At 40.1% G+C, this 24133-nt stretch overlaps 1 protein-coding gene across 1 annotated transcript; it reads left to right on the forward strand.

The window, feature by feature from the left end:
* The first annotated feature begins 7745 nt into the window (after positions 1 to 7745).
* LOC117295151 (potassium channel subfamily K member 18-like) lies at positions 7746 to 17559 on the forward strand. The gene is made up of 2 exons (XM_033777717.1): positions 7746 to 8891; positions 16587 to 17559. The coding sequence occupies exons 1-2, from the start codon at positions 8450 to 8452 to the stop codon at positions 17348 to 17350; spliced, it is 1206 nt and encodes a 401-aa protein (XP_033633608.1). The 5' UTR covers positions 7746 to 8449; the 3' UTR covers positions 17351 to 17559.
* The last annotated feature ends 6574 nt before the right edge of the window (positions 17560 to 24133 follow it).

The raw sequence follows: 24133 nt of genomic DNA on the forward strand, positions 1-24133 counted from the left end.
GCTTAAATCAAGATACATCTTTCATTAAAGGCAGAGGACACTAATATTGGTAATTACTCAAAATAATTATTAGCTCAAAACCTCACTTGGTAACGAGTAATGGGCAGAGGTTGGTGGTATAAAACATTGTGAGAAACGGCTCCCTCTGAAGTAACCTAGTTTTGAGAAAGGAGTAATTTTCCACGAATTTGATTTCGAGACCTCAGGTTTAGAGTTTGAGGTCTCGAAAACCAGCATCTGATCGCACATAACTTAGTGTGAAGGGTGTGAAGGGTGTTTTTTCTTTTATTATTATCTCGCAACTTCGATACTGATTGAGCTCAAATTTTCATAGGTTTGTTATTTTATGCATATGTTGAGATACACCAAGTGAGAAGACTGGTCTTTGACAATTTCCAATAGTGTCCACTGTCTTTAACTGTATTGCGGAACCATATAGACGATGAGCCGCCATAACGCACATTAAGCACCAAGTCATCTATGACATGCACTACGTGATGAACCATCAGCATGCAAATCAGGTAAACTAATCAATAGAACAGCAATAATATTGAATTTTATAGAGTTTTATCGCCCTAATGACACACCAAGGCACTAGTTATTCTTTCCACGTTATTACAATGTAGAATTTGTATGGCGGTTTACGAGGTTAACCGTTACTTCCTGCAGCCATATACCTTCGTTGGCAGAAACACCGGGACCCATTTTCATAGAGCAGCTTAAGCACAACAAGTAGCTAGCTAAGTAGCAACAAAATGATGATACCAGAATATTGTTACCATCCAAACTACCTTTAAGGAACACGTTTCCTTGGATCGGACGAGTTGGTATTTTAAAAGTATATGAAATGCATATGATTAGAAAGATATTTAAAAAGTAGAATATAATGATCCACACAAGTATCACTCGAAATTGCGTGGTTTTCCTTTTACCTCGTCGACTAACACGGTCGGCCATTTATGGGAGTCAAAAAGTTGACTCCCATAAATGGCCGACCGTGTTAGTTCATAAAGTAAAAGGAAAACCACGCAATTTCGAGGCAAATTTTTGTGGATCAATACAATTTTTGACTGGTATCCTTCTCATTTCTGCTAAGCAGAAAATTTCTAAGCAAAATTTGGTGCTAAAAGAGTTCTATGAAATTGGGCCTAAGGCGATCCCGTTCTCTCAGTGTTACTGTGTTGTTCATGTTGATATTTTAAATATTTACACAAGACAGGAAACCAACGCGATGGTCCGGATTTACGTCCCATCTGAAGAACACCCCCCCCCCCGCATATCTCAATCTATTACAGACAGTTAATAAATCAATTTGCTTTCATCACAAGAGGACAGTTGGTAAAGTTTACTCAAGAATATTGCTGGTCAACATTCTGCTTTTGCCGAGAGTAAAAGCTTTGTGTTCAAATAGTTTAATGGCCCTCTCTACACAAAGCTGTAATTAAGATCTTGACATAACGTAGTATTATTTAGAGTAACAACGAGTCACACTATTTTAACCTCGTTCTCACAACTGATTTTGCTTTCGTCACAATGTACAGTTAGTAATGTTTACTCAATCATCTTGCTGGTCCGAATTCAAAAAGGGCATGTTTGAGATTGTTGAGATTGAACTTAAGTTATTTTCATGTCATTATTCGTTGCGGTACCCGCTGCCAAAACATAGGATTCGAACTGCCTCTAGCTACCGGGCAACCTCGGTAGTCTAGTTGGTAAGACACTGCTCTAGAATTGCAAGGGTCCTGGGTTCGAATCCTACCCGAGTGATATGCCTGTGGTATTTTTTCACAGTACTCGGGAAAGTACTGAGTATACAGTGCTAACACACATCGGTGTATTGGTTAAAAAAATATTAAAACGTTAATCCGGAGGTCGTTGGTTCAAATCCCGCTCTAGTAAATTTTTCTTTGTTCAATCCAAAATCATTTAAAAATGTACCCAGTCAGTTTCCCTTGTGGTTTATTATTTGATATCTGATATAAAAAGTCGCACCCCCTTAAGGTGATCCCCTGTCTGCCGCTTCCCAGGTTGTATCGTTACCCGGGTGTGATCCCTGGCTACACGGCAGTTTGCGGTTTAATGGCTTCTGACAGGCACCCCCGAACAAAGATGTTAACAAAATTGGGAGACCACCAACATAGGGCTAGATAGCTCAGTTGGTAGAGTGCGGCTCGTTAAACTGGAGGTCGTTGGTTCAAATCCCGCTCTAGTCAATTTTTCTTTGTTCAATCCAAAATCATTTAAAAATGTACCCAGTCAGTTTCCCTTGTGGTTTATTATTTGATATACATTATATATTATACATTTCATTATTCATTTTGTTTCATTCATTATTTTTTTCTCAATCAGTTCTTGATTGTCTCCGACAAAAATTGTTGTTAATTTTTTCTCCTCTTTATAAACCAATATGGAAATAAATGTTGATTTGAATTAAAATAGAATTGATAAACACATTATCTTAGTGTTTACATGTTAAACTTTATGCCCTGTGAAAGGCACTTTAATGTCCACCAACCAATTAGACAATATTCTGTTAAAGTTGACAGCCAAACCGTTAAGTGTTTTCTTAGCCTCGTTCAATGTGAATTGACATTGCACGAAAGTGATGATCCACGTACGACATACTTGTTGCTCGCCGTCTATTAAGATGCCAGGATAAGCCTTCAAGTGGGGTTACTATGTAGGCTACTCAAAACGATCACCAAGCAAAGCACTCACCATGCCACCAAAGCAAACATGTAGCGTATGCTTCTATGTACATTGGATCAGTGAGGCAGTGGGGTTGTGTTGACTGTCAAACTGACAAGAAGATCCACAAATCGACGGCTTTTATTTAATTATAGATGGAATTTAAAACAAGCATGATTATGAAGTAACTCAGCCGTTCAAGTATTTGGCTAAACATGGATTTTGAGCGAGCTTTCCAAAACGGCTTTCATATATTAATTTTAGTATTTTCATCCTAGTAACATGTATTAACGGACCATTGTGGAGTTAGATTCACCACAACAATCGTCTTGTGAGTGTCTTCGAAACGTCGAGACCGAAGCAACGGCTCTCTGAGCCAACACTCCTTCTAAAAAAGAATCACAAAAAACTGTACCCGCAAGTGAACTATTTGTTGCGTCCTCGTACCCACATCATGCGAGCTTCAAAAAATATTCACAGTCGTCATTTAAAAAAAAGAATTCTGATACGACATTATTTTAAAAATTGAGTTTGTATTTCTAAGATATGACTTTTTTGGTGCATGGAAAACAAAAACAACCCAAATGAAACGTGGGATTTTTCTCTAATGAAATCAGTGGATGTGTACTGTAAAACAGAGCTCTCCACCAGTCTCTTCAGTCCCGTTTTGCTTTCCTTCCTCTTTTTCTCCCGCCTGTTGTCTTTGGTTGCCATTGTGTGAGTCTGTTGTCTTGTCTTTTTAAGAGCACCGAATTCAAACTCTGGTGTTTCTGATCAGCAGAGTGTGGGTTCGAATCCCCAGCCGTGACACTTGTGTCCTTAAGCAAGACACATAACCATTGCTTCGTCCTTCGGATGGGACGCATAGCCGTTGGTCACATGTGTTGTGTAACGCTTGTAAAAGAACCCAGTGCACTTTTCGAAAAGAGAAGGGGTTCGCCCGGTGTTCCTGATTGTGGCTGCTGTATGCGCCGAAGCACCATGCAAACCCTTACAAAGTGCCAAACATCCCTTGAAATATTTCTGTCTGAAATGTTATATTTGATGAGAAGTAAATAAAACTAAATTCCCGTTTGAGTGTATCGCTTAGTAGAGAGTTTCATTAATTTATTTTGAATCGATGTCATACCAAATGTGTTTGTTTTTTCTCGTGACCCAGATGGCCGATCAATCTCAAACTTCTACAGGTTTGTCAGTTTATGAAATTTGTGGATTACAGTTTTGTTAGCAAAACCATTTCTGTAATATTCCTTTAACATAGATCATCATTTTGCTCTTCAACTTTTGATAGAACGTGCGTTTCATTTTGTACCAGTATAAGTTTCGAAATGGAATAATACAATTGTTATTATGTTTTATAGGTTTTTCATATTTTATATATTAATTTCATTTCATTATCTCGCATTTAAATTTCCGCATATTGTCCCTATCCACTCGAACATAATGGTTTCTGTTTAGCTTTTCATAATAAAATGCAATCAATTTCTTTTTGCATATAATGTAAAAGGAGTAGGGTCTCAAAATTCAAACGTAGTTCCACATATCTTTGCAGGAAAATACTGTATGTTAAATCGCACTGAGCGTCACTACGTGACAGATATAAGAAGTCACTAACTATACATATACTTTGAATATATTTTTCAAATTTTATCTTCTTCGTTTGCGTGTTTAATGTAATTTTGTGCTTGTTAAATCTAGAGAGCTTGAGGTGCACTTCAATTTCCAATGTTTTGGGTTTTTAACTGTTTAACGTTGGCTGAATGAATAATTCTATAAATAATAAACCACTATTATTTCGTACAGTCATTCTGTTTATTTATTTAGTGGCATTTATGACTACATTTTGACCTGTCTTAGGTTGAAATTCGACTACCTATTAATTTTAAACTTGATGAAGTCAAACGGTTGACCAGCTCTTGCCGGTGGCCTTCACGACTGAATGAGTCTTGCGGCCTATTGAATGATTTGATTGATCTTTATATCTTGACCAGTGAATATTAATTGATGAAATTGAATTACTTCTTCTGACTGATGAATTCTGATTCAATGGAGCGTTCATTCTCAAACGAAATTGAATGAACCGAGTGATGGATTTTGGTTAAAATTTGCAGGGAAAACGTATAAATTATTATAATTTTATTTACCATGATATCCGCAATGATTTGAGCATTCTCCTTTTCTGTCTGTAAATTGTAAATTTATGTTCCACCTATTTGGTTCTGTGTCGTCAATGTCTCTGCCCCATACATGCCAATTTGTATATATGTTTCTTAGTGCTGTTTCCCTATAGTCTTCAAGCACCATAGCGCTTAGAAACATAGTATTAAAGAAAGAGGACACTATTGGTAATTGTCAAAGACCAGTCTTCTCACTTGGTGTATCTCAACATATGCATAAAACAACAAATTTGTGAAAATTTGAGCTCAATCGGTCGTCGAAGTTGCGAGATATTGAGTGTAAGAAAAACCACCCTTGTCACACGAAGTTGTGTGCTTTCAGATGCTTGATTTCGAGATAAGACCTCAAATTCTAAATTATGAGGTCTCGAAATCAAACGCATGGAAACTCACTTCTTTCTCGAAAGCTGCTCCATTTCAGAGGGAGCCGTTTCTCACAATGTTTTATACTACCAACCTCTCCCTATTACTCGTTATCAAATTATGTTTTATGCTAATTTTAATTTTGAGTAATTACCAATAGTGTCTACTGCCTTTTCTCATGCTAAGCAAATTGTTGTGCTTAGCAGCTCTATGAAATTGGGCCCTGGTTTGGGTCGGCAGCTCAAATAAATGTTGAATCAGTCCAACCTCTTGTGGTTCAACCAAATCCCTTCCCTTTGCTACCCCCCCCCCCCCCCCCTCATGTGTCTCCTTAATTAAATAGATCCACCGATGAACAAAACTGGTCTAAAGCATACAGTTATGAACGACATCCAACAGTGTATGCAATCGTGTATATATTTTCTTTAATTATGTTGATTATATTACACTGGAAAAATATTAAAAGCTGTTGGCCAAATTTATAGTATAAATGCAGGTAATACAGGAAGTAATTTAACAATATAGACAAACATTGACATTGCTTATGCAAAAATTATTCATTTTCTACCCCCACCCCCCACCATCGCCTAAGTATGATTATCGGCTTTTGTAAACAACCGACCCATCATTTTCTCATTTCCCATTGATTCTAGAAATGAAATTGAAATGAAATTGATTGTGAACACCATACAGAACAAGTTAGAATGGAATGTCTGTGTGTAGTTGTATTGATCACACTGTCTGCAAAGTCCGAGGACTAAAGGCATAGCTGTTAAGACACAGTTTAGGGGCGATTGGGACTATCGGCTATTTTAAATTGCTACATGATGCAAGATGGATTCACGCAACTCGCTTTTACAGGGAGTTTTTTAAGGCAAAGTATGCCAGTGGTTTTTGGAACTGCTCAAATATTTCCATATGTAGATATAATATACAACAAAACTAACCCATATGAAAAGGTTTGCGGTAACACCATGTAATGACTATCTCCAGCTTTCTCCAGAAGACGATCAGAGCATACTGATCGAAACGTTTCCCTTACCACTTCATTTGCCATTAATTTTCAGAGTCATTACCAAACGTGTACAGACTCTTTAACAACATACAACTCTGTTGCCTTCAATGGCTATAGGATGCCGCAAGGATGATCACCTACACCAATAAGACAGACAGACAACATCACATTAACCGCCTCGCATTGGCGCCATCAAGCGACATGTAAGGTAACAGACCATTGAACACAGGAATACATGAAATTTGAGTGCTGCTTTTTGTCCTTATTTTGTCCGCTCGAAATCATTTCGTGAATACAAGAAACGTCTCGTGCACTCGTGTGAGCTGCTTACAATTATGTTACTTTGTTTTGCATAGCGGCGCCAATTATCGCAGAATAAGACTGGTACTAGACAAGACATGTTTGAGTGCAGCTTCGTCCATTACTGAACCATAATATTCGGCTATATATATTCTAAGGTCATGTACTCTCTTAATTAAAGTTTGCTACACTCAGAGATGCGACTTTATCTTCTTCTTTGAGCGGTCAAGTTCACCAGACTCAAGCTCTGGTTTTCCGATCAACAGCGTGTGGGTTCGAGTCCGTTTGAACGTCTGACCTTAAGCAAGCAGTTTAAGCATTACTGCTGCATCCTTCGGATGGGACGTAAAGCTGTATGTCCCGTGTGTTGTGAAAAGCACATAAAATAAGTTTTGCATGCTGAAATAACGTTCGTCTTTAGAGACGAAAATGATTTTTGTGACTTTTTTTACTCAAAAAAAAAAAAAAATACAGCACCTTAACAAGTAATATTTAAAGGGAAGCTTTCTACCATCATTATTTTCAAACTGTGTAAGTTTAATGTAAATCTGTGGACATTGTGTTTTGTGTCCTACAAAAAGTACATATACCCTTTAAATGCATTTAAGGTTCTCCTTAGTACGTATGGCATGGCTGGCTGCATTAAGTTTGCGCCACAGTGGCAACAGTAACATCGATTTAAATGTAAAATGGCTTTTAAAATTCCAAACAAAGCTCCACATACCTGCATATAAAACATAATGAGGGATTTTAGGGCTCCCTTTGGGCATGGAAAGCGCCGTGTAAAACTGCTAACGTAAATGCCGTAGACCTACATCACGAAACCACTCAATTCGGATGAATTTCGCCATTTGCTCACAGCACCCAATTTGTTTATTCATTTATTTGTGTTTTAGTATCTGTATAGATTGTGTCAGTAGTTCAAAAATTTACAGTGGCACTTCAAAAAAAAAGCTAATCGGTCACAGTGCGTTTTCTCCAGCGTGTTCTCTTTACAGAGGCTTTATAATGAATATGTAATACAAACAAGTTCCCATCAGGGATACCTGTGTATTCTGTGGGCAGCATGTTATTCTCTTTTCGCGCGCCAATTGGCAGGTTGATCTCTTGTTATTTATGGGCCAATCTTATAGGTGCATTTTTCGGCACTCATCGGTCGGTCAGTGAAGATCGCTCGTAACAGGTCGCTGAGCTAGCTCTACTGGTCGAGTGCACTGATGGTGAAGTCGGGGAAGGTTCAACCATGGTATTCCTTCGTCTACTATTTAATCATCTTCGCTTCTACAGCGCTTCAATACACGTCATAGAGGGCTCTGAAATCCATATGCAATTTCTACTTCTCAAATGCTGATGACGAGTCCATCGTGATTGTAGCTTCTTTAGAGTGAAGGAACACAGCCGCGTTGCTCCAGAGATCGCTGTTTCAGATCTGGCTTCGCGAATGATCTTGAATGGTATTGTCGTGCTCTTCTGTTGCTGCTGTCCTGGAGAGATTGGGCTTCAAAAGTTTGTGCTCAAAGACAGTACATCAGTTAAGAACTTGGATGAGGCAAGCATGACATCTTAAACCTTGAATTTTTCATCTCCGAAAAGCATTGCTGCTGTCGTGGAAAGAGTGCGCTTCAAAAATCCACTTGTGCTCTGTGGTTTTGCTGCCAATATTGTGCTTATCAGATGTGGTTATCGGTTTTTCATGAGGGAGATACGAAATGATAATAACTTTATCCCGCATGTGTTGGGAAAAAACACAAATGTTGCGATTTTAAACTTCATTGGTCCCTCGTGGTTTGAGTGACTGGGAATGATAGGCTCTCGGTAGTAATAGGTTGGTGATGTTGGCGATGGGGGTGCATGATATGATCTGATGTGTGTGTGTGTGAATATGACATAGTGTTAAGGGGGAACTATGCATCATAGTGTGTCGCAAGTGAACATGCAAGGACGGTCTCGCTCCGCGCTCTGCGAGGACCCCGTAGTGCCTGGGTGTTGCAACCCTTGGGTTGTACGGTGGATTAGAGGGATCTTACCCATCGTGACATGGGTCGCGTACCTGGTGGTCGGGGCTGCTATCTTCGAAGCCGTGGAAAAACCAGAAGCACTAAGTCGGTTGGAGAGTCAGGCGAACAAACAGAAGGAGACAAACGACACTATTGTCTCTCTGTTCGAAAAGCTCTTTGCTTTTACCAACGGTTCCATGAACATGGCGAGGCATGATCAAATCCTGGCCGAGTTGGTGGGCATTTTGAAGGAAAGTGCAATGGAAACGAACGAAGTTGTTGCATCTCAAGAGGCGAGATGGGAATTCATGGAATCTGCAGTGTTTTGCATGACGGTTATATCAACAATAGGTAAAGTCATATAATTCTTTCAATTTGAAGGGACATTACATAATTGCTTTTTTGCTAAACAAAAGAGTTCCTGACAGTGTAAGCACTTTTGAATCCCACCATATTAACACATCGACTAAAAAGAAATTAATGAAACGCTCACTGAGCGATTAACTCCAAACGGTAAATTTAAGTAGTTTTATTTATTTCTCATCAAATGTGACATTTCAGACGAACATAATTATTTCAAGGGATGTTTTTTGTGTAATTCTGTGATCTTGGACGAGTTTTTTGTCTTACCAATTCTGTAATTTTCCTTTAAAGAAACACGTTGCCTTGGACGAGTTGGTCTGTAAAAAGCATTTGTAACCGTTTTTTAATAAAATGCATATGGTTGGAACGATGTTTAAAAAGTAGAATACAATGATCCACACAAATTTACCTCGAAATTGCGTGGTTTTCCTTTTACTGTGCGAACTAACACGGTCGGCCATTTATGGGAGTCAAAAAAATGGCCGACTGTGTTAGTCGACGAGGTAAGCGGAAAACCGTGCAATTTCGAGGCATGTTTATGTGGATCATTGTATTCTACTTTTACATTATCTTTCTACCCATGTGCATTTAACAACAAACGGTTACAAACGCTTTTCAAAGACCAACTCGACCGATCCAAGGCAACGTGCTCCTTTGACGATTAATTACTAACTCCCTTTGAATGAAACCAAAGACTCATAAAAATATCACGTCGAAGTTTGGAATGCTCAGTTGTAAAACTCAGAACGAACTATAACGCTAATGTAAATTGTCCCATCTTTAAAAAAAAAAGATCCCAAATTATTTACCGATCCAACCGCAGTTTTGGTGTGAGGCTTAATGGAGAAAAGAAAATGGCTGCGTGTTGATGAAACTGTGTATGGAATGTCTGGGTTTTTTGTTCTCTCAATTAGTCTAACACCAGCAATGGTTGTGTGTTTTGTATTTAAAGATGCTATGTCAGATTTTTGGCCCCAAACATTAAAAAATAATTTTTTTTGAGTGAATGGTATTTCAAAGAGTATCACCCGCTCTAACGAAAAAAAGGTTTAACTTTTTCTTTTAATGGTCAGGAACCATGACAACAATTTAAAACGTTTCTTATAAAACACATAAGAATTGGTCACGTGATATATTGTCGGGATCCCGACAAAAACTAATTTTGAGCACTTTATTTCACTGCTACTAATAATTGGCGGACTTTTTCGAGCAATGGCTCAAATGAAAGCTTGTAACTTTCTCGACCCTCATCAAAATACCTATTGAAGTTTAAATCAAAATGTTTGGGTCAAATCGGCCAAGAATCTGACATAGCATCCTCAAACAAAATCCCCCTAAAAAGCAATAATAAAAAACATTATAATATGCCTGTATTGTCGGGTACAATCGGGTATTGTAAAGATGGAGATGTCATGGACAGATTGAGAAAACGAATTTGACCTTGAGTGGTGTGCTTCATCTGGCCGTCGAGTGAGACGGCCATTGTTGCTTGTTTTGTTTGTGGTGGAACGGCCGGACTGGTCAATACTTTCAACCAAAAGTACAAGCTCTCCCTAACTGCATAGATCAAGAATCCATAGCAGATATCTCTCGTGAGTTCAGTGATAAAACTTCACTCTAAAGACCGCTTGAATTAGACCCATACAGTAACTGGGGCGATGTACTCCTTGTTTATTCTTCATCTTCCCTCCCGCCCCCTTCGATTTTGTTTTTACATCTGCAGTCGTCTAGACTTACAGTCGATTGTCTATATTTTCCCGAACTCCACAATCCACAAAGTGCCACCAAATGTCAAACATGTCAAACATCGCCTACTGTTTGCTTCGCAATAATGTCAGAAGATGAAACATCAGACATTGTAATTGTACCCATAGGCGGTTTTTGCGCTCCAAAAGGATGTTTTTCGGTTCACAATCCATCGAAACGAAACCATTAGAATAATGGCAAGCAAACATGGCCAGCGACTGTTTAAGCACGGCGCTGCGTGGTTGACCGTGTACACTCATTACAGCGCCTGATGAAACAGACGTCGATGACCACATGACATTACCCGTTTGATCGTCTTTCAATGGCTATTGACTCTCGTTTGGTTTGCTGAAATGTCGAAAACATCAACTTGGAGCGCCAACAAATAATAAGTAGAATTCACATGAATATGTCATCTTTGACGTTTTGAAAATCGGTATAGGCGATTTACCATTTAGTAATGTCTTCCTCTTTTTTCGTCTTTTGGGCACTTTGCCGAGCGTGAGTTCGGAAAAATCATATACAACCAACTTGTAGTCTAGTACAACCGAAGATGTCAACATTTCATTTCTGAAAACAATTTAAGTACAGTTCCTGGGTTTTGTTTTGTCTCGTTTGAATAACTTTTGTAATTAGAAGTTATTAGTATGATCAAAGAGCTGTAGAAGTGGTTAGACTGCAGGACTTGCAATCACAAGGTTGTGGGTTCGAATCCCCAGCTAACCGCTGATTGCACAACGACTAAAATGAATATTGTCGTCTAGTTAATTAATCAAAATTTCTTGATTCGTGTAACTCATAATCATAGCCGTTAAACCAATGTTTGTATGAGAGAGATTGGCGGTTGCCAGCTTGGTGTTTATATCCCTTGTGTGAGTTTGCCGAGTTCCTTCATGGGAAGATCATTCAAACAAACAAACAAACAAACAAACAAACTTACAAATCCACTTTATGGGCGAAAAGCATATACTTTGGTTTTTGGAACCTTCTATTAATTCTTAACAAATACATACAAAAATGAACGGTGTCCGCGCAAGAAGAATAGACCTGAGAAACGTTACTGACAGTAATGCTTACCAGATTCAAACTTTGTTGCACAACAGGTGATATATTTTTCCGTAACCACATAACTTCGGAGTAAAATATTTCTCAAAATGCTTAATACTACCGAAAGCTGCTGACACGGCAAAGAGTGACGTTTATCGCAGGCCTATTGCCAAGTAAGATGTTGTTCTATTTCATTAATTATTTTAAGAATGATTTCCACAAGTATATCTGCCCTTTTAATAAACAGCTGTTGTCGAGATTTCTCGAGACTTATAATCGCGCCCGCCATTAATGTCTGAAAGCCAAGCTATAACAAAGTGCATCTGAATCTAATTGAAACAGCACCTGTCATTATCACCGCTGAAGTGGCATCAAGTCTTGCGCCAAGTTTTATGAATAAACCAATAATAAAAAAATAAAGCGCCCAATGCCGGAAAGCCTCTGGGGTGGAATTCAAAAAGAGTTAAGACTAGTCTTATCTCAAGTTAAGACGAGTTTCTCATCCTAACTTAGGACTAGCCACACGTTTTGTATCTCCTAGGACTAGTCCTAACTCTTTGTGAAATCGACCCCTAAAAGGTCTTTATACTTTGGCGCGATCTTAAAACCAACTTTGCATAAATTATGTGGTCTTTGAAAATTACCAAAGGTGTATAGTGTCTTTAAGAGGTCTGTGTACTTCGTCGTGAACCATAAAACCAACTTGGCATAGTGACGTCACAGCTGAATGGTGAGCTAATTTTAAGTAGCTCTGCCAGTAAATTCCTCTGGCGTTTCTCAATCCTGACGTGATGGATCGAAAGCTTGATGCACTCTGCAAACGAACACCTTGAGCACTTTTCAAACGAAAAGCTTTTTTAAAACGGTTGATTGTAAAGCCTACTTAAAAGCAACTTTAAAGGAACTGGACGCTATTGATAACTACTCAAAATAATTGTGAGCATAAAAACTTACTTGGTAACGAGCAACGGAGAGCTATTGGTTGTATAAAACATTGTCAGAAACGGCTCCCACTAAAGTAACGTATTTTTTTTTTTTTTTTTTTTTTTAAGAAGAAATTTCTTACTAAAATATTTGATTTTAATAAGAGATCTCAACTGAGGTATCGAATTCAGGCTTCTAAAAGCAAACAACTTGTGCGACAAGTTTTTCTTCTTTTATTCTCTCGCAACTTTGACGACCAATGAGTTCAAATTTTCACAAATTTGATATTACATGCATGTGTTTAGATACACCAGGTGAGAAGACCGGTCTCTGACAATTAACAAAGCTGCCCAGTGCCTTTAATAGAAAACGGTGTAGAAGGAAATACATTAGTACTGTGTTTGCTTTCTCGTCAAGAAACGCAAATACTATTGACATATTCTTGAAGACCATTAACATGTAACACTAATTGCAAAACTGTCGAAGTACCCGCATTTAAAAAACAAATGTCTAGTATGCAAAATAATGCAGTCATTTATTTCCTTAAGATTAAAAACAAACAAAACCGCTCTAATATTTGGCAACTCAAAATGTGACTAACGAGTTTAGATTATCTTTTTAAAATATCGGTTTAGTGAGAAAAGTGGTACACGACAGGTGTATGTTTGGGGGGTTGTGCCTTCGATGACACAAGCTCGAATTTGGCACGTAATCGGAGAAGTGTATTTTGGTCTGGATCACAGCTCTTGACGGTTTTATTATGAATATCACATCATTCATCACAAAAAAGTCACGTCTGTATGATATTTTATCAGCCATTTTCTGACATTAGATAAGATTTGCACTATGCTCTCCAGCTGTGACTTCCCTTCGCGAGCTTCTTGATAAGGCGCGAAGCGAACTTCAAAAAAGTCTACTGTTCACAATTTGAGCCGTAGACCGTGTGATTGATTCCAGTGCCAAATTTCATATTCTGCTAAAGACCACACAAAACAAGCTAAGCACAAGAACATTCTGCTTAAGGAGTATAAGATCACAAGCAAACATACCATTTCATGATATAAACCAGTTGTGACATCTGGTTCCTGCTTTTCTTTCTCCTTTTTTTTTTTTGGGGGGGGGGGGGGGCTTAAAAATGTTCCATTTTTAAAGCACCTTTGTCTGTATTGGGCCCTGAACGGTTGCATTCATCGTCAGCTACAAGGTTGATATCTACCCATACTCATTATTGAAAGAACCATTCGTTTTGTCAGTCAGGTCAGTGTTTTTTAGGTTTTTTTTTCAATTGACTAGGAATTCGAGTAAATAATAGACAACAAATCCATCACTGATAGTGACGGTTGAAAATAGGCTAATGGTTGTTAAGGCAACAATGCTGTCAATCTGAGCTATCAAAATATGAACATGTGATGTCATAATACAGACAGCAACCGCGATGTGAAGGTCTTCAAAATGGTACTTCTTTCACTATGTGTTGAGAGTAAGCAGGCGTACAATAGCAATATTAAAGGAAGGTACATGTCTGGTAATATTGTCAAAGACCAGTCTTCTCACTTGGTGTATCCCAACATAAGCATAAAATAACAAGCCTGTGAAAATTTGAGCTAAATTGGTCATCGAAGTTGCGAGAAAATGATGAGAGAGAAAACACCCTTGTTGGACGAATTTGCGTGCTCCTGGCTAGAAGTCTTTTATTATTTTAGTGAGAAATTACCTCTTTCTCAAAATCTATGCTATTTCAGAGGGAGCCGTTTCTCACAATGTTTTATACTATCAACAGCTCTCCAATGCTTGTTACCAAGTCAGTTTTTAAGTTAATGTTTGTTTTGAGTAATTACCAATAGTGTCCACTCCCTTTTATACATTGTATCGAAATGAATCGAATTATGGGCGAGCTTTAAGGTTGAGTTTATACTGACTTGGTTCTCTTCCATCGGTTACTATTTGTAATATTTGTTTAAGAATCAATATACACCTGCTGCAAAATGGCTTCGTATTTCTGACCGCCACGATGTGTGGGTGTGAGTATGTGTTTGTTCCTTGTAATTTCTTCGTTGTGCCGTATGTACATTCTCGCCTGTTTGTAATCATCGAGCGCCTAGATTCGTACCAATAATAATAACAGTGGCTTCTGATAAAGCGCGCATGTGCGTCACTCGATGAACTCAAGGCGGTTAAACATACACTGTTTCATTTAGCCAGATCTGTGGGGTCGACTGCGTTTGAATTATGAGATCTTTCCTTTTATATAGCACCATGGTTTACAAGGTGCTGTGGCGCAATATGCTGCCAATTCAACCAGGAACAGCGGTGCAAACCCCTTCCCTTTTCGATAAGTGCACTGTGTTATTTCACGTGCGTTACATCCACACAACACACGGGACCAACGATTTTACGTCCCATCCGAAGGACGAGTTTTAGTGGGCAGTTTAGTTGGACACAAAGGCGAACGAGAATTTGAATTTACGCTTTTCCATCCCCTTGGAGCTAACCACTTGTCCTGTATGCAAAAGGAACACTTCGGCAGCACGAGAAAATACTATAATATTATTGAGATCCGGTCCGCTTAACCGGTCTTTGACAATGACCAATGTTGTTCACACGCTTAAATCCCTCTCCACTTTTCAGAAAAATTTTGCAGACTTATTTTACCTATATAAATCACACTGTGATAAAATTTATCATCGTATTCACGTATTGATGTTATTGAACTACTCTGTATTAATTCCAGAGTCTACGAATACTATCTGCTCATTAAACTGGCCCTTGTTGTGCTGCTATAGCATTTAATACAGTAAACACATGTCCAATGGTATACAACCGTAAAATAAACAGCAACGTACAAACCAAATTATAATCAGCATTGGGAATACATACTAATTATCTTTTATGAGCAAACGATTCCCCAGTGCATTCATCAATTCTCCATCTGGCTTAAGTTTGCACAGTGTAAACAGCCGTTTAGGTGAACCGTCAAATGTGTGTCAATCTATACGTAATCGAGGTTTGTTTCGTTTTTCCCTAGCCAATTTCAGCAAACAGTCATTATATTTTCATTAAGCACACTGGAGACTATTGGTAATTGTCAAAGACCATTCTTACCACTTGGTGTATCTCTGCACAAAATAACAAACCTGTGAAAATTTGAGCTCAATCGGTCGTCGAAGTGGCGTGATATGAATGAAATGAAATAAACCCCCTTGCCACACGAAGTTGTATGCTTTAAAGGCAGTGGACACTTTTGGTAATTACTCAAAATAATTGTTATCATAAACCCTTTCATGGTTACGAGTAATGGGGAGAGGTTGATAGTATAAAACATCGTGAGAAACAGCTCCCTCTGAAGTGACGTAGTTTTTGAGAAAGAAGTAATTTTCCACGAATTTGGTTTCGAGACCTCAAGTTTAGAATTCGAGGTCTCGAAATCAAGCATCTGAAAGCACACAACTTCGTGTTACAAGGGTGTTTTTTTCTTTCATTATTATCTCGCAACTTCAACGACCGATTGAGCTGAAATTTTCACAGTTTTGTTGTTTTATGCATATGTTGAGATACACCAACTGTGAAGGCTAGTCTTTGACAATTACCAATAGTGTCCACTGCCTTTAAGATGCTTGATTTCAAAACCTCAAAACCGATTGAGCTCAAATTTTCACAGGTTTGTTATTTTACGCATATGTTGAGATACACCAACTGTGAAGGCAAGTCTTTGACAATTACCAATAGTGTACACTGCCTTTAAGTTGTGTGAGTGTTTTCAGAGTTCATTGGTTTCATTCTTAGACGGACGAACTGCTTTTGAAATTTTTAGTTTGTTTTAACGTTTTGTTTTAAACGTTTACTACCTTTTGTGTGTAAGATGTGAGCAATTTTTAGATGTCTTTGGTTTTATTCAAAGACAGATGAACTGCTTTTTGGAAATATTGTCTGAGCTTGTTCTAACGTTTTGTGTTTAACGTTTACTAGGTTATGGTTACTTGTCACCGAAGACGCAAACTGGGCGTGGTCTATGCATCGTATACGCCCTCATCGGTATACCTCTTAACATCGTCGTCATGGCGGGTGCAGGTAACGTCCTCGCTCGTGGAATCAGATATCTTCACCGTCGATTGAAACATTGCCTATTTACATTGACAACCTGGCGAAAAGTTGGGCCACCGAAGCAGCCAAATGCGACACCAAGAGGTGTGGACGCGAAATCGAGTGGGAATCCGTCGACTAATGGCGGACAAGACAACAGAGGCTTTCAGTTGCAGATTCGGCGAGCGGATTTGTCGACTCAAGATTCTGTACGAAATCAGTCTAACCCGGATGGGAATGGCACAAAGAGTAACGGGAACGTGCATGACAATAACAGGCGACTCTCCCAATGTAGTGATATTGACGCCCCTGTGGACGCCATAAACGACCCTAATTTCCCCGTGTATTTACTCATAATCGCTGTGTTGATGTACGTGGTGGTATTTGCGTTGTTGTTGTGGTACAGCGAGATGGGACGGTGGAGTATTCTAGACGCGTTTTATTTCATCATCATAACCATCACCACGATAGGATTCGGTGATCTGCGCAACGAGAAGTCAAAAAGTAGTTTGTCATTTTTTGAAAATTTCATGGCAATTGCTACTCCCATTGTGGGAATGATTCTTCTCTCGGCTGTGATTTCAGTCGCGATTAATAAGTTTGGGAGGAAGACAAGGATGATTGAAGACAAAATCTGCGGTAAACATTGACTCAAAGAAAGGTTCTTTTTTTGTTCATTCAAAGTGTATTCATCTATATGCTTTCCATCTTTCATGAATTCCCGACTGCGCAAAACATGGAAGCTTTTATAACGCAAACTTTAAGCCGGCCTCAGGTCGACCTTGCGTCAACAAAAAAACAGTCGGCGACTGACTTATCAGGGTCACAGTGCGCCTGAGCTAAGACCATCGGGAGCTTTTCAGTCCTTTTCAACCCCTTCTCTTTTCGATAAGTACACTGTGTTATTTTACATGCTTTACACAACACATGGGACCAACGGCTTTACGTCCCATCCGAAGTACGAAGCAATGGAAGTGTCTTGCTTATTTACGACCTTAGCGTAACTGCGATGATTTTAAGACAATCTGAAACAGTCGCCGCTCGAAAAAAAAATATATAATAATCGCAAGAGTAGAACAGTTTCAACTTGTACTACGTGATCCCGACGGTCGGGAACTAATCGCAGGCGCACGATTTCTCAGTTGTGACCTGAGCATGTTTTGCGCATTGCCGACGATTTGTGGCGGGCGCAAGAAAATCGTAGGTCGACCCGAGGCCGGCTTTAGGTAAATCTTTGACCCGCTCATTCTTAACTTATAAAGACAATTGTCATGTTTTATTGAATTATATTCATCAGTTTTAAGCTCTTACTTTGCTTTGGTTGAGGGGAATCTAGACATGCTTTTCACGTTCGGTTGTGCACCTGTTTGTGATATGCAATTGAACCATAGGCCCCAATGTGCTATAGGCGTAATTCAGGGATGAATCTACATGGATCAATAATTCCTACATGTTCTTAATCTCATAGACAGTCCAGGCAGTTCTCCCGGGGGACTGAGTCCTCAGGTGGGGCGGGATTTCTTTACACGCTGGCAAATTTCTTCAACATCATTTCACCAGCTGTTTTAAAGAATGTTGCAGGCTACAGTTAAGATGGAAGTGCTATCCCTTATTGAAACCCTAATGTTATCTTCTTTCGGATGGTTGACATCCTTGGGTAAATGTTCCTTTGTACGACCCTTGTTTGAAATTGGGCCGTGGGTGGATGAATATAGTGGATGCTAGACATGCATCAGTCCCCTCCTCAGACACTATTGACTAAACCTCGTTGCACCCGCTCCACGCACAACATAATACTGGGGACCCGCTTCGCATTAATGTGCGTATTAAAACCACAAGAGCAGGCATAATTTTACACAATAGGTGCGAGGTTCCATTCGAAGTGTAAACGGCTTATCTGGAATGTTACTCTAAGCTTAAAGCATTTTTAAAAATTGGTTACCCTTTCACTGATGTGTGCTAGTAACGCTGTATACTCATTACTTTCCCGAGGTTTGTTAAAACAAAAACATTTTTTCCTGATGCAAATTTAGCATCTATTAAACTTAAAGCATACGATTTAAGACGATTTCCTGTATTACACAAAGAGGCTGCATACAGCTTGGGCGGGGCGGGGCAATCTACTGGTGTGGCGATTTCTCAAACCAGTCATATCAAAGTCAACTTCATATATAACACCATGTGTGTATCTACTTGCAAGGTAAAGTTTGTTCTTAGAGGATTGTCTTGCTTTATTCTACTACCGCGGAGTGCATGGTGTTACCGCAAACCCAAAAATTGATATCTCACTATACAATGCCTCAAATCCTATAAAGTCAAATCCATTCCACTCGTTTGTACGACACGTTGGAAATGTTTTATGACAATGGCGTGAAAAGATTTCCCGCTCATTTTGTCTGCACCGGGAACCACCTTGAACACCATGGTTTCTGGGAAACCACGGATCTCAATTTAGTGCAGCATTACGTATACACTGCAGCTCCATGCAGTCAGAAAATCACCGCTAGTTGCTTTGACGTTGAATGATAACCTGTGATTTTTCACGGCATGGACATCAATCACGTAATGGAAGTCTCTCTTTATGGACGGGGCCCTTGGGACTTGATTACGCGTTGTGGGAAAAGGGAACATTTACTGACGACGTGTGACACCCATTGTTTATGATAAATGGATTCCTGCTCGAGATAATGAAAATGGAGGTATACTGATGTATTGGAGGCTACGGGGGTGTGTGAAGCCCTTGACAAGGACGCTGTTAGACTTCATTTCAAGTCTGAGATCGTGGTTTATACCTCCATGCTCTGCCTTTTTAGCCACGAAACGCCCCACAGATATCACAATGACAGAGGTTAATCTGCAAGAGGGCGCTGTCATTTCAGACTAATGCATTGGCTATCGTGAAGACTAAACAGGCCACGATCACAGATTTGGAACCAAGTCTAGGACGCTATGTGCACGTCACCTGAGACAGTTGCCCGTGTCTGCTTATTACACGCCCTCTATATTGGGTGCGTTTGTTTAGCTTCCCTGGGTCTACCCCGCGGTGCTTACTCGGTCGGGTGAGCCCCTGACAAGAGCTAAACGAACGATCACTCACCGCTCTCGTAGTGACGTCATGTACCTGGGGCCAGCCCCGAAGTGACCCACTCCACAAGTAGGGCACTGGGGGCTGACCCGGGTGAGCCCCGTCAAAGCTATTCGAACGTACCGGGCAGACCGGGGTTGACCCAGGGAAGCTAAACGAACGCACCCTATATGTGTTGAGTATAAGCAGTGCTTTCGCTCGCCCCATGGTCTCGTCTAATGATGCGGGGATGGCCTTTGACTGGTCCCCTCTGAAGACAGGCATGCACTGGTCTTACAGTGCCAATGATTTCATTGGATAAAGCGTGCAGTGACGTAAAGCTTTCATATCTGTGTTGTGATTGGTCCGAGATTAGGCTGTTTTGTTGTCTGCAAAAGTTGGCCCTTTTCTTCACACGAGGCAACTTTTGCAGGCAACTTGGGGGCAACCAACAGCAATGCATGCTACAGGACCATTTTGGTAGCAAACGGGTCATGTTTCAAATAAATAAATGTCTTTTGAAATGGAAGGATATTCTTCCACAAGAGAAATAGGTGAACATTCAAATGTGAATGCTTCTTCTTCATATGGCTCTATGACAGCTTGCACTTTCGGTCGTCTACGTGCAGCGTGCGTACTAGTGCATAAGGATTATACACATGCATGTATTCATTTACTATTTAATAAGTCAATCTCATTTAAAATGGAATGATATTCTTTATTGTATGTATGTAATTTATTAAGAAAGACTTTCAACCGTGTAATTTACAATAAAAGATCTTTCAAACAACACAAGAAAGTCAAGTCATCATTTGTGTGTAACTGTTCTCATTCAAGACTACCTTTTAATGCATTGACTTCGTTTTAAATAGTTGAGTTCATTCGAAATGTTAAGACACATGTATCCGCACTTTGTGTGGCCCAACATACATGAAATAACAAACCTTTGAAAGTTTAAGTTCAATTGGTTATTTGAGTCGATAGAGAAAAGTTGGGGGCAGGTTTCACTTTTTATCAAACAGGTTTTGGGACTCAATTGGTGCTAATTGATTTACTCGTGTCTCAAAACTATCATATTATTTGAAATAAAAAATAATGTGAATGGAACTAAGCCATCGTTACCCTACTTAGACCAAGAAATATCTAAGTCTGTAAATATGCTAATGTTCAAGTCTTAACAATACTTTAAGGTTCACAAATCATTCCTGGTGCCGTACGAACAGAAAAATAACCATTGAAGGTGGATGAGACGGGGTGTAATACGGAGGAAATACATCAGATTTAGGCCAACATCAAATTTACAACATTAACTTGTTTAACTGAAGACAAACATTGAGTAATGGTGGCTTAAAGTAACTGTACGGTAGTGTGTTAAGAAGGCCCTTTCACACTGTCCAAAATCTCCAGGTCGGAGCCGGTTCCGAACCGGATATTTTATTCACCCCGTTTCACACTGTACAGATTTAAACCCGCCTCCGATCCGGGTAGCATGCTTTAGCCGGATCGAAATCAACCCTGGCAGGGACCAGGGTTGAAAACCTCAATCTGGATTGAAATTGCATTTTTGTCGGCGTGAATCGTAGAAGGTTCACGCATTAGCCGGTTCACGTAAAGACCTGGGCCCAATTTCATGGCTCTGCTTACCGCCGAATTCTGCGCTTACGATCACGATTCCCCGCTTACGTGCAATCGCCGAATTTCTGCGCTAGCCTTGTAAGCCTAGAATGCCTAGTAACGGGGAGTACGCACGCGCAGAAGCCAAAATTCGCCGCTAACCCGTGAAATACGCTTGCCGTAAGCACATAATTCCCTGCTTCCGTAAGCGCAGATTCTGTGCTTACGGTAAGCAGAGCCATGAAATAGGGCCCAGTGTGAATGTTGCTTATCTCTGATCCGCTTTGAAAAGAAGCGAGGCTGAACCTGAGAGGCCCCGAGTAGGTTTCAAAGCGGTTTGAAATGGAGGTAGTGTGAAATGGCCTATTGTACAACTTGAGAAATAAACATTATTTAGCGTGCGACATTTCCCAAACGTATACTGAAAAATACGAAACAACTGCACGTTGATTAAGAGCAGACAGAGAACAAATGGCATGTTTGTTTAAGCATAAAATCTGAGGATGTCTTTTTGTTAACGTAAAATTACAATTGAAGTTTGTTTTAATATAAAATGTTCTTGTTATTAACACACCAGTTTGAAAGTGAATCAATGCTGTATCAATACTCAATACGCAATGTTGGTTTTATTTTACAAACATACTTGCAATGATGGATGTTCGGGTTGACGGGGAACATTTTGTCTACATTTCTTGGTTTGCGGCAACACCATGTGTGTATCTACTTGCCAGGTAGAGTTTGTTCTATTTAAAGCCAGTGGACACTATTGGTAATTGTCAAAGACTAGCCTTCACAGTTGGTGTATCTCAACATATGCATAAAATAACAAACCTGTGAAAATTTGAGCTCAATCGGTCATCGAACTTGCGAGATAATAATGAAAGAAAAAACACCCTTGTCACACGAAGTTCTGTGCGTTTAGATGCTTCATTTCGAGACCTCAAATTCTAAATCTGAGGTCTCGAAATCAAATTGGATGAAAATTACTTCTTTCTCGAAAACTGCTTTACTTCAGAGGAGCCGTTTCTCACAATGTTTTATACTATCAACCTCTCCCCTTTTAATACTCGTCACCAAGAAAGGTTTTATGCTAATAATTATTTTGAGTAATAACCAATAATGCCCAGTGCCTTTAACAATATGAAAACACTATGTATGAGGATGTGTGTATTAAAGTAGACTTATAATATTCTCAGGGACACACTTCGTTTTACGCGATGATAATGAGGATGTAATAGAGATTTACTAAGCGTCTCGATTGGTGTAATTTCTACAGTGACGTAGATCTTGTGCTGGTTACGGATTGGTTAGTGTGAGATTCATCGGTTCGGTGTCCAAGGTGGGATCGTCGTGTTCAGTGCTTCGTTTCTTGCTGAGAGAGCGAGAAGAATTAGCCAGATGGCCTGACGTTAAGGAGCATGTTACCAAGTCACTCATGGCCCCTCCCGTTGGCAGCAGTCTTTCGCTCCGTGCCGACCCATCGTACATTTTCAACCGGGCTGCGATCGACTCACGTGTGCATAAAGTTATGTCTTCGGTCGATCTCCTGCCGCGAATGTTCCCCGTTGAAGCACGTAGCAGTGGAGAGCCCTCTATTGTTGAATGACGTCTTGATATCTGAGCATTCGGATCCATTGCTCCCTGGAAAACGGCGTTGTCGGCAGACCTGTACTTCGGGATGAGCAAGACGTTCTTATTAGGTGCGAGATACGGGAAGGAATCGCGTTTAGCAGTGACACGGTGCATCGCTGAAGATGCCACCCGTCGCAGCGTGTGATACATCGGGTCGATATCGCTGGATAGACTCTGATTCGGGTCGTTGTAGTCAAAGGCAGCGTTTGCCGACGCGAGAGGGCGGAAGGCTTTATCGAAGCGTATTTCTGGATGGGAGAGACTGCGGCTTGTGACGCGGTCAACTTTGGGGGAATCTTCCACTACCCCTACACTATTGCGATGCCTCTCTTGGTGATGAGGTGGGAGAATCGGGTAGCTAGATCTACCCTGGGTGCCAAAGGTCAAGGAGACGTTATCGTAGCTCCATGGGGCACAAGCAAACTCTGGAAGCTTGAGTGGACCTGCCCGCCTGCTGTACAGGTGTGAGGTGTCTGTGTACAGCCTGTGATTGCCCTCGTCTCTCTCGTGCTTGCCCTGGTTTTGTCTCCATGCAGCTGGGTTCTGGTTGAGTGAGAAGGGCTGGCTGGATGGGTGCAGTAGACTCAAACCGTCTGTTTTACAATATATATAGAATAGAATAGAAAATAGAAATAAGTAACAATATTGCTTAAAAATTGCTTTGACTACAATACACAAGAAAATAGACTCACCAATGTCGTTCAAGGCGTGATAGCTAGCATCGGTTTGCTCGGACAGTTTACTGGCGCTTTGTAGAATTCTGCCAAGATAACAAGTTTGACGAATATTATTAATTATTGTGTCTCTGGTTTTAAAAGAGTGTACCATACTATTTATTTGTGCATGATTTCACTTTTAGTTGGGAGGCGGGGTGGGGTGAGGCGGGTTATGGCACTGTTTATAAACGATATGCCTTACACGGACTCCCCAACCAGCCCGCCCCCAACGACCAATGATTGAACACTCACGCAGTGACGTCAGCATCACGGAACGCCTTGGCGAATGGGTTGTTCTGGATCTTCAGTTGTGTGATCTGCTCGCTATGATAAGCCGTCACGGCAATAAAAGATGTATCCTCAAACTCGAAACAGACCTGTTGTTGCTGCTGAGGCTCAGGCTGTGG

This window comes from Asterias rubens, chromosome 9 (assembly GCF_902459465.1).
Source record: "Asterias rubens chromosome 9, eAstRub1.3, whole genome shotgun sequence".
Lineage (NCBI taxonomy): Eukaryota > Metazoa > Echinodermata > Asteroidea > Forcipulatida > Asteriidae > Asterias > Asterias rubens.